Source organism: Eimeria tenella, genomic scaffold (genome assembly GCF_000499545.2).
Source record: "Eimeria tenella Houghton genomic scaffold, Eth_scaff11, whole genome shotgun sequence".
Lineage (NCBI taxonomy): Eukaryota > Apicomplexa > Conoidasida > Eucoccidiorida > Eimeriidae > Eimeria > Eimeria tenella.
The window spans coordinates 375603-386880 of NW_013541474.1; the positions used below are offsets into that span (position 1 = coordinate 375603).

At 44.8% G+C, this 11278-nt stretch overlaps 2 protein-coding genes across 2 annotated transcripts in view; both read right to left on the reverse strand.

Moving 5' to 3' along the window:
* Window positions 1–131: 131 nt before the first annotated feature.
* ETH_00030975 (Na+/H+ antiporter, putative) lies at window positions 132–8685 on the reverse strand (the record flags this gene model as incomplete). The annotated part of the gene is made up of 8 exons (XM_013372883.1): window positions 132–201; window positions 616–1409; window positions 1544–2254; window positions 3245–3348; window positions 3743–4040; window positions 5510–5721; window positions 6773–7073; window positions 7747–8685. 8 exons carry the CDS (start codon window positions 8683–8685, stop codon window positions 132–134), a joined length of 3429 nt encoding a protein of 1142 aa, XP_013228337.1.
* A 1893-nt stretch (window positions 8686–10578) lies between these two features.
* The window catches only part of ETH_00030980 (XAP5 protein, putative), a gene marked incomplete at both ends in the record, with an annotated part of 4666 nt that continues 3966 nt past the window's right edge, over window positions 10579–11278 (reverse strand). The window contains 2 exons of the mRNA XM_013372884.1: window positions 10579–10677; window positions 10872–11069. Coding sequence (XP_013228338.1) covers window positions 10579–10677; window positions 10872–11069 — 297 coding nt within the window. The remainder of the gene's footprint in view (window positions 10678–10871; window positions 11070–11278) is intronic.

Genomic DNA, 11278 nt, shown 5'->3' on the forward strand with positions numbered 1-11278 from the left:
GGGCTGCCGGCCGAAGCTGTTGCTGCTGCCTCCCAAGTAGTAATTGTTCACATTATTGGCATTATTATTTGCATTTAAATTCAAATTAACTGGACAAAACAAAGAAGACCGCCGCGACCCGCAAGAAGAAGCTACGGACGCGTCCCCTCGGGGGGCCCCCCGGGGGGCCCCCAGGGGCTTCCCAGACAACAGCCGAAACAGCTGCACGCAAACCCTAAACCCTAAACCCTAAACCCTAAACCCTAAACACTAAACACTAGCTGGGCAGGCGACAAGAGGGCGTTCGCTTTTGGGGCTTAGCTTCTGCTTAGGGTTTAGAGTTTAGGGTTTGGGCCTTTTATGCTTTCAACGGTTTAGGGTCTGGGCCTCTTCTGTGCTTCTTAGGGTTTTGGGGTTTCTAGGGTTTAGGGTTTAGGGTTTCTGCCTCTTCTGCGCTGCTCGAAGCATCTAAGTTGTGGAATTAAGGGTTTAGGGCCTAGGCCATTCCCGTTCTGCTAAGGCTTCGGGCTATCTAGGGTTTAGGGTTTAGGGTTTACGCCTCTTCGGTGTTTCTTGGGGCCTAGCCAGTCGCCTTCTGCTGCATCAGCAAAAACAATTGTTGCATCTGTGTCAAACCTCCTTGCTTCTTCTTCTCTTTTGAATTTAGGGTTTAGGGTTTCGGGGTCTAGAGGTCCTCCATTTAAACTGATGTTCACTGCAGCAGGGGTTTCTGCTGCTGCTGCTGCTGCTGCTGCTGCTGCTGCCGCTGCTGCTGCTGCTGCAGTCGCGGGTTGCGCCGCAGCAGCAGCAGGAGCAGCAGCGCCGGCGGCTGAGGCCTCCGCTGCTGCAGCAGCAGCAGCTGCTGCTGCTGCTGCTGAGTTGGGGTGCGTGTAGAAGCCGATGCCTGTTTTACTTTTGGAGAATCTAGCTGTTGCTGCTGCTGCTTTCTTTTTCTCTGCTGCAGCAGCAGCAGCAGCAGCAGCGTGGCCGACGGTTCTGCTGCGCTTGAGCTCGAGCTGGTTTGCTGCTGCTGCTGCAGACTTGCTGCTGCTGCTGTGGGCCACGCCGCCCATAACCCGCTTAATAGTGTTGAAGGCACTAACAATTTTGTTGTCTTTTTTCTTGTCTGCTGCTGCTGCTGCTGCTGCTGCTGCTTCTGCTGAGGCCCCCTTGCAGGTAAGAGTATAGAGGGGGGCCCTGGTGTTGGGGTCGGTGCCCTGGAGGGTGACCTCAAGGAGGTCGATGCTGCTGCTGCTGCTGCTGCTGCTGCCGCTGCTGCTGCTGCTGCTGCTGCTGCGGCGAAGCCCCTGCTCCTCTCTCTCTCCAGCATCTGTTGTTGCATGTTCAATTAATCTCAAATTAAACTTCGGGTCAAATCCAGAAGCCTTCAGGCCCTGGCCCCTTGCTGCCAGCAGGTGGGCTTGCCGTTGCTGCAGCAGCAAAACACGCCCCCTGCTGCTGCTGCTGCTGCTGCTGTTTTGGACTCTGCTGCTGCTGCTGTTATATATATATATATTATATTAATTAGCTATTTAATTTAAAAATAAATTATTAAATTGAAAACAATAGTAAGACTTGCCTGTTCTGCTTCCGTTCTCTTCCTCAGAAGTCCTTCTTCTCGGGACGGCAGCGCCTCGAGGCCCCCAGCAGCCGCAGCAGCAGCAGCAGCTGCTGCTGCTGCAGCAGCAGCAGAGGAGGAAGACACAGCTGTCTGGTCTCCGAACCCTTCAGTCTCTTCGAATTTGCCGCTAAGGCCTCTATTGGAGAAGTAAGAATTACTGCCAGCAGCAGCAGCAGCAGGAGATGCAGCAGCAGCAGCAGCAGCAGGAGAGACAGCAGCAGCAGCAGCAGCAGGGCTTAGGCCTTGGAACTGCAGCCGCTGCGGGGAAAGCACGCGGCCCTTTGCTGCTGGGGTGTCTGCTGCAGTTGCTGCTGCGCCCACTGGAGAACCTGCTGCTGCAGCAGCAGCAGCAGCAGCAGCAGTTGCTGCTGCTTGGGAGCCGCTGCGGCGAAAGCCAGGCAAAGTGTCAGTGCGAGACATCAGCTGCTGGTAATTGGGATTTAAATTAATTTCCTTGCTGCTGCTGTTGTTTAGCCCCACAGTGTGGCTGCTGCCCCCAGCAGCAGCAGCAGCAGCAGCAGCAGCAGCAGCAGCAGCAGCAGCAGCAGTGGCAGCAGCAGCAGGAGACTCGTCGTCCCCTTCTTCTTCTTCTCCTGTCTCCTCGCTGGGAACCACCCAAGAGTAAATTGCTGCTTCGTGCAAAGACAGAAAAGCCTGCAAACAAATAATTCATTATTTGCAAATAATTGATAATTATAAATTGATAATAAAATAAATAAATAAATAAGTGAAATAAAGGAAACAATTAGATAATGAAATAGTGAAATAAATAAAATAAATAAAAGAAATAAAACGAAATGTATGAATAAATGAACAAAAGATAAAGTAATTTGGTTTAATTAATTCATTTTTAAAATAAATGAATAATAAATGGTAAATAGACAGCAAATAAATAATAAAGAAAATAAAAAGTAAATGTTAAATAAATGCTAAATAAATAATTAATGAACGATAAAAAATTAATCACAAGAAAATGATAAAGAAATGATAAATAAATGACAAAGAGTCAAAAAACAAATAAAAATGACAAATAAATAATGAGTAAATAATAAAAATAACAAGTAATTAACAAACGATAAATGAATAATAAATAACAAATAAACAATAAATAAACAAAAAATAACTAATAAATAAATAATAGATGACAAACACCAAAACCACCAAAAAAGCAAAAAATAAACAAAATAAAATAATAAACAAAATAGACAAAATAAAAACAAAACAAAAACAATAAAAAATAAAGCAGAAAGAATAAATGTAAGAAATAAAACAAACAATAAAATAACCAATTAAATGAATGAAGCACAAATTAAAACAAATTAAAAACGCATGCAAAACGAATTAAAAAAAACAAAACCAAATCAAACGAATTAAAGGCAAATAAAACAAACAAAACAAATAAAACAAATGAACGAAACAAATAAACAAAAAAGTAGAACAAACAAACAAAACAAATAAAACAAATAAACGAACAAAAAACAAACAATAAAACAAGCACACAAACGAACAAAACAAATAAGCAAACAAATGAACAAACAAATAAACAAACAAATAAAATAAACAAATAAATAAGAAATAAATGAATAAATAAATAAATAATAAAAATAAATAAATAAATAAATAAATAAAAATAAACAAAAGTACCTGTGAAATGTCCGGAGATTTGATTTCCAAATTTCCCAAACGGTCCACTCGCCGCCAGCCGAGTTTTGGGACAATTCGGTCCGCGTGGGTCAAAACATCAGTTCCTGAATTAATTAATTAATTAAAGAACTAATTAATTAATTAATTAATTAAATTAATTAATTAAATTAAATTAATTAAATTAATTAAATTAAATTGAATTAATTAAATTGAATCGAGTTGCTGCAGTCCAGTCAGAGAAGAAAGTCGATCGCCGCCACGGTGCCCCTAAACCCTAAACCCTAAACCCTAAACCCCAAACCCTAAACCCTGAAGCGTAATATATGTGCCCTGAAAAGCTTGGAAGTATCTAAAACCCGCGCAAACCCTCAAAACCCTTCTAAACCCTCCAAAGCCCGTACAAACCCTTACAAACAGCCTCAAACCCTTCCAAGCCCTCGAACGCTCGAAAGCGCAAACCCTAAACCCTAAACCCTAAACCCTAGACCCGCGGCCTGCCTTTGAAGAGCCAGTGGTTTTCGAGGGCCTTCCTGTCCTCCAAGTACTGGTGGTCTATCATGCGCATGACGGCCTCGAGGTAAACCCTACGAAAGGGTTTGGGCGGGTAAGGGTTTAGGAGTCTGTAGAGAAGTTCGAAAGTTATTCCGTTTATCAACAAAATCAAAAACACTGATCCCGAAATGTAAAAAGACAAAACCTCCTTCACCGAAGAGTTCAAACTCGAGTCCCGCTCAATCCGCAGCCCCAGCGCCAGCACTATGCCCCCCCGCAGCCCGCCCCAAAACAGCAGGATCACCTGCAGCAGCAGCAGCAGCAGCAGCAGCAGCAGCAGCAGCAGCAGCAGCAGCAGCGGCGGCGGCGGGGGAGCAGCAGCAGCGCGGGAGAAGCAGCAGCAGCAGCAGCAGCAGCACAGCAGGGAGACAGAGAATGGTGAGGGACTGGAAAGGGGAAAATAACGAATTAAAAATGTGCTGCTGCTACTGCATTTGTCTCCTTACTGCAGCAGCAGCAGCTGCAGCAACAGCAGCAGCAGCAGCAGCAGGACACCATAAGACAAGTGCTCTTCATCTGAGGCATTTACAACTAAATAAAAATAACAAACAAACAAATAATAAATGAAAAACAAAATCAATAAATAAATAAATAAAAATAAAATAAATGGACAGAATGAAAAAGGGAGAACTGCTGAGCTGTCCCGGCGCATTTTAAACTTACGAAAAAAACAAAAAAAATAATTTTAAATAAATAGAATTAAAAATAAAACAGAAGAGAATTAAAGCCCTAAAAGGGAGTTTAAACAACAAAGCTCTTTCAAAATAAATGAAATGAAATAAAATTACAAAAGGAGCCAAAACCCTAAAAAGGGGTATACGAAATAATCAAAACTCTTTTACAAAATTAACAAAACAAACAAATTAAACAAAACAAACAAAACAACCAAATTAACTAAATTAAAAAATAAACAAATAAATCAAACAAGCTAATTAAATATATTGAATAATTTAAATAAACAAATAATTAAATCAGATCAAATTAAATAAATAAACCAAACAAAATAGATAAAATAAACAAGTAGATAAAATAAATAAAATGAATAAAAAAAATAATAAAATAAATAAAATAAATAAACAAAAATAAATAAATAAAACAAAAGATCTCTCTTCTCCTAAGTCTGTTTCCAATTGGGACATTTAAATAAAAATAAATCAAAGAAAGATTCGACCAAATTGAAATTCATTTAACGACAATTAATAAATAAAACAAATAAAACAATCAAAATAAAGCAAACTGCATAAATAATTAAATAAAAAATTAAATTAAATTAAATTAAACAAACTTCTCTCCAACTGAGTTCTTATCCTGTTCTTCTAAAGCGATGTTTAAATAAAAATAAATTCAAAAAAATTTAGGCAAAAAGAAATTCCATTTTAACAAAAACTAAGAAAAAGATAAAACAACCAAAATAAAGCAAATTAAATAAATAAATAAATAAGTAATCAAACGAACAATTAAATAAACAATTAAATAATAAATAAATAATAAATTAAACTAAATTAAACTAAATACCTCTTTCCAGCTGAGTCCATATCCAGTTCTCTATAAGATTGGCAAAAATAAAATCAACATTAAAACCCTCGGAATGTTTAAATAAAAAAAATTCCTTTTAACAAAAACTAAATAAATAAAGAGATAAAACAGCTAAAATAGAGCAAATTGAATAATTAAAATGAAATAAATTAAATCCAATTAAATTGAATTAAATACCTCTTTCCAACTGAGTCCGTATCCAGTTCTTCGGAGAATTGGAAGGAAGAAAATTAACATTAAAACCCTCGCGATGTTTAAATAAAAATAAATCAAAAGAAGATTGAGCCAAAAAGAAATTCCATTTTCTTTTGTAAAAACAGAACTCAACATTCCGTAAGTCACAATCCCTGAAACTATAAATATTGTGCAGTTCCCCATCAGCGCCAGCGCTGCACACACACAAACACTAGGATTTAGGGTTTAGGGTTTAGGGTTTAGCAGAGGGTCGGGCTGGAGAGCGTTTCGGAGGGGGGAGGGGTTCAGAGGGGGGAGGGTTTGAGAGAGTTTGGCAGGGGTTAGGGTTTAGGAGGGTTTCGTAGTGGGGACGAGGGTTTGGGAGAAGGGTTTGGGGTTTAGGAGGGTTTAGGGATTGGAAAGGAGGGGGGCTTGGACACACAAACCCTCTTAAAGCTGCAGAGAGAAGGAAGCTAGGGTTTAGGGTTTAGGGTTTCATTGCTGGGGCTTCTTTCCTAACAGCTTTCCCGCGTCTAAAGCCCAAAGCCTAGGGTTTAGGGTTTAGGGTTTGCTGCTGCTTTGACTTCTTCCCAAGAGCTTCCTCTCGCGTAGCTCCCAAGTCAGGGGTTTAGGGTTTGAGTTAGAAGATGCTAGTTCTCACTAATAAGACCTAGGGTTTAGGGTTTGAAATGTGCATCTCGGTCCAAAGCAATATGTCCATAGGGTTTGGGGTTTACTAGGGTTTAGGGTTTACTAGGGTTTACTAGGGTATAGGGTTTACTAGGGTTTACACAAACCTGCAACAAAAGTTTGAGTTTGACGCCTGTGCATCTCTATTTAACACAATACGCGCATAGGCCTTAATAAAGAGCCTCTCTAAACCGTATATATAGCTTCACGAGGGTTTAGGGTTTAGGGTTTAGGGTTTCCAGTGGTTTAGGGTTTGTACAACCTGCAAGAGAAGTTAGATGCTTCGCCTGCGCGTTTCTATCCAGTGCAATTTGAACAAGCAGCCTCTCTAAACCCTACCAACTACTGCACCCAGCTTTAACTAGGGTTTACCCATTAGGCTTTAGGGTTTAGGGTTTAGGGTTTAAACACCTCCAACAAACATCTGATGCTTAGCTTGCGCATCTCTATCCAACGCAACATGCCCATAAGCCTTTATAAAAAACCCAAAACGAAGCTCTCTAAACCCTACCTACCACTTCACCCACGCTATCCTACCCTTTACGCTAATTTAGGGTTTAGGGTTTAGAGTAGTACCTGCAACAAAAGTCTGATGTTTGGCCTGCGCATCTCTGTCTAAAGCAATATGTCCATAAGCCTTTATAAATAGGCCAAAACAAACAACAGTGAGGGGCCCGGAAAGCTGGAAAACGGCCTCGGCGAGGAAAAACGAAATGTAGCAAAATGTGATGAAGGCCAGACTCTGGGTGAGGGGGAATTTGCGGAAAAAGAGGAGCCAGGCGTAGGCGAGGAGGCCGACGGCGGCGCCGAAGGCGGGCCCGAGGAAGAGCAGCTTGACGAACATCAAAAAGGTCGAAAAGGGGGTTTCCGCAACTCCCTGAAGCAGCAGGAAAAAGAACTGGAAAAGCAGCACGGCGCTCCCGTCGTTTATCAGCGACTCGCCTGCAACAAACGCCGCCAAAATCCGCCCCGGGGCCACCCTTTTACGCCGATTTAGGGTTTAGGGTTTCGCCCCGCGCGGCGGGCGCGCCGCCGCCGGCGCGCGCAGCAGCCAGCCAACCGCGGGGAGCCGCGCGGGGGGGTTGCGGGTTCCTAGGGTTTAGGGTTTAGGGTTTGGGGTTTCGTTCCGGGAGTAACCGAATTCAGGACAGACACATGCTCGAGCTGAGGGGTTAGCGTTTAGCACTAACACTCTGCACAGCCCACATCTCACTCCCTAGGGCTTAGGGTTTAGGGTTTAGGGTTTTGTCGAGGCATTGACAGAGTTCAGGACAGAGAGATAGTCAAGTTGAGGGTTTAGGGTTTAGCACAAACACTCTGCACAGCCCACATCTGACTCCTTAGGGTTTAGGGTTTAGGGTTTAGGGTTTAGGGTTTGTACCGTCGAACATGGTGCAGAGTTTGTCGGAAGCATTAACGGAATTGAGCACCGACAGCACTGCCACAGGGTCTGTCGAAGACAAAGTTGCTGCCAGCAAAAAGGAAGGAAGAAAATTAGGGTTTAGGGTTTGGGAAAAGCTGGAGAAGAACAAAAGCCCCAAAACCCCCACCTGCAGCGCCACCCCCAGCACCGCCAGCGTCAGCCCCCCCAAAATGAACTTTTTGAACTTGTAATAATTAATGTTTTGAGTCGCTTCATAAAGGAGAATTGGCATCAAAACGAAGTAAACGACGGAAGAGTCAATGAAGCGCATTTCCAGAATCGCGGTCTGCAGAATGTTGTGTCCCACCAGCGGCGCCCCCTGCTGCTGCTGCTGCTGCTGCTGCTGCTGCTGCTGCTGCTGCTGCTGCTGCGGGGGCAGCAGCGCGGGCGCGGAGGCCACGCCGTAGGCCGCCATGCCAAACACAAACCACACAATTGAAACTGGCGGCGGGTAAACTGGAATTTTGGAAACCAACCACTGCAGCAAAATGGCGAAAAAAAACAAAAAGGAAAAAAACGCCAGAGACGGCGCGATGGGGATCGAGCTCGCCGCGCCGCCCCCGCCCTCGCACGCCGCCAGCCGCCTCCCGCTGCTGCTGCTGCTGCTGCTGCTGCTGCTGCTGCTGCTGGGGGGGGGGGGCGGCGCGGGGAGCGGGGGGGCGGGGGGGGCCCCCGGCCGCGCGGCCAGGGGGGCCCCCGCGGCCGCCGCGGGGGGCCCCTGCGCGGCGGAGAAGAAAGAGGGCGCGGGCGGCAGAAAAGATCCAAGTGCTGCGTGCCGCCACAAGTGGTTTAGAGCAGCAGCAACGCAAACCCCAAAGAGCGGCAACAGGGCCCCGGGTGTACGTACACCGCGCCGCCGCGGGCGCTTCGCCGCGCACGGCGCCGCGGAAGCGCCAGCGCCACTTGCTGCTGCTGCTGCTGCGCCCGCGCCGGCGCGGGCCGCGGAGGAAGCGGCGCCTGCTGCTGCTGCTGCTGCGGAGAGAAAACCAGCCAGCCGCCGACGCGGCGCAGAAGGCGCTTCGCAAGTCCGCACCGCGAGGGGGTGCCGATCTGCCGCGTCGTTCATCTTCTTCACGCTTTTCAAACTCCGCAAAACAGGAACTGAAAAATTAAATCGATTTCAACGAAAAATTAAAGAAATCGCCCGCAAAATCATCGAGATTTCACTAAGAACGGCTCGCAGCGCCGCCCCAGCTGTCTGTACACCGCAGCGCCCCACCACAGACTCCGCCAACCTCCGTTTCTATTCTTCTCCTTTTGCACAATCTTGAAAAGGGGAAAAGAAAGAAGTAAAAGCGAATTGAAGAAGGATTAAAGGGAACTGAAAACGCAGGGGCTTCTCTGCATGCGCCCGAGCTGCAGCTGCTGCTGCTGCTGCTGCTGCTGCTGGGGTGCTGCTGAGGCTGTAAGTCACTTAGTTTTCGCCAAGTGGACCTTTACAAATCCCAGATTTCCCAAATTTCAAAGAATTACAAACTTTTGGGGCCCCAAATGACACAGAACGTGGGGCATGCAGCCCCAGCAGATCGTGTCCCACGATCGCTGCTATTCCTGCTCCTGCTGCTGCTGCTGCTGCTGCTATTCTTCTGGGGTCACAAGCGGCAGAATGCGCGTTTAATTGAAGATTGAGAAGTAATTATGTATTCAGTTTGAAAGGGAACTTTAACAAAGCTAAAATGAAAACAATTAAACGACTTTTACTCCCACAGCCCCACACCCTGCATCCACGCAGCAGCGGCTCCTCGGGTGTGCGTACACCTGAATTTGGGGCCATTTGCGTGGATTTTTTGTGCATTATTTTCCCCAGAAAGTATCCACTTAAAGTGCGTGCAAGTTATTATTTAATTCTTCATTTGTAACTCTTTAAGTAGTCAGTAATATTAACATTTAAAGTCAAAAATGAATAATTCCGGGAACTGCCCATATGGGACTTCTGTATTTCTTTGTCACATAAATTCTACTGTCTACAATGCGTCCAAAACCTTAAACCCTAAACCCTAGACCCTAAACCCTAAAACCTAAACCCTAGTTTCTAAACCTTCAACGCCCTTCCACCTCTCTGTGCAAAGGCCTTCGTTCAGCTGGGCAATTTGCGCCTGCCCCCAAACCCTAAACCCTAAACCCTAAACCCTCGTCTCAATGCAGCAGAAGGGAGAAAGCCCCTGAGAGTTTTTGCAAACGAAAAAGGAAATGAAGTTTTAATTCGAAACACTACAAAGCCCCAAAACTCCGAAAGAAACTAAACAAAACGCCCCGTGCATGCAAAAGGCGAATGCATGCATTAGTAAAATGCATGAATTCTCGGAAGCCCCACTCCTCCATGCATTGATGGAATGCATGCACTGCCACAGTGCATGCATGCATCGCTAAAGTGCATGCGTGCATCCATAGGATGCAGGCATGTATTAATGGCATGCATTCATGCATTAAAAAAGTGCATGCATGCATTGAGAGACTGCATGCATGCATTAACAGTGATAAACCGCATGCACGCATTAACAGTGATAGACTGCATGCGTGAATGCAAGCAAGAATAGACTGCATGCATGCATGCATGCATAAATATACTACCTGCATGCACTTTCAGAATGCACGCAGGCACATTTGCATGCCTTCCTAGGCCACACTCTGCGCACGCATGCATGCATTAATGCATGCAATAATGCATGCACTAATGCATGCATTGATACATGCAATAATGCATGCATTAATGCATGCATGCATTAGTTTGGGGCTTTTGGCTGGGCCCCACAGAGCGAAGCTGTGTGGCGTTTGTGGCCCGTTAGAGTTTGCATGCAAGAATGCATGCAACTTTTGCGTTTTTTGTCCGTTTTTCTTGGCTTTTGTTGCATTTTTGTGCAGGATTTTGAATGGTTGTTAATCTGTGATTTATTTGTCTTCAATTTGCGTCAAATTGCATTTAATTTCGTTTTATTTTCGCAAATTTTCCTCCAAAAGTTCACGAAAGTGGCACGAAGCTGCTGTGGTCCGCCACGCCCTTCCACATTCGCTCGTCGCCCCTTATGGTGTACGTGTCGTAAATCTTCGCCGGGTTAAACTGAAATAAAAATAAATAAATAAACAAATAAATAAATAAATAAATAGACAAATAAATGAATAAATGAATAAATGAATAAATAATTGAATAAGCAGCAAATAAATGATTGTGACTCGAAAAAAGCCAGAAAAAAGAGTGGAAAAAATTGACCAAGGGCTTAGGGTTTAGGGTTTAGGGTTTAGGGTTTGGCTCACGACTTCCCATCTGGAGGCGGGGAAGATGTGTTTGTTTCTTTCAAACCACTTTTTGTCCACCACTTTTCCTGCATGCGAGTCTTCTTTTTCTTTTCGAATATCCGAAAAAACTCGAACATCATCAAAAGCCCCGAAGTGAAACAAAGGCCCCGACTTGCCCCGCGCTTTGCTTTTTATCAATTCAAAAAATGTTATGTGCTGAACACCACAAGCAAACAGCTAGCTCGAGCTAGCTGTGGGTAGTTGTGGCTAGCTGTGGCTAGCTGTGGCTAGCTGTGGCTAGCTGTGTATAGTTCCGGCTAGCTGCAGCTAGCTGTGGCTAGCTGTGGCTAGCTGTGGCTAGCTGCAGCTAGCTGTGGCTAGCTGCGGGTAGTTCTGGCTAGCTGTGGCTAGCTGCAGCTAGCTGC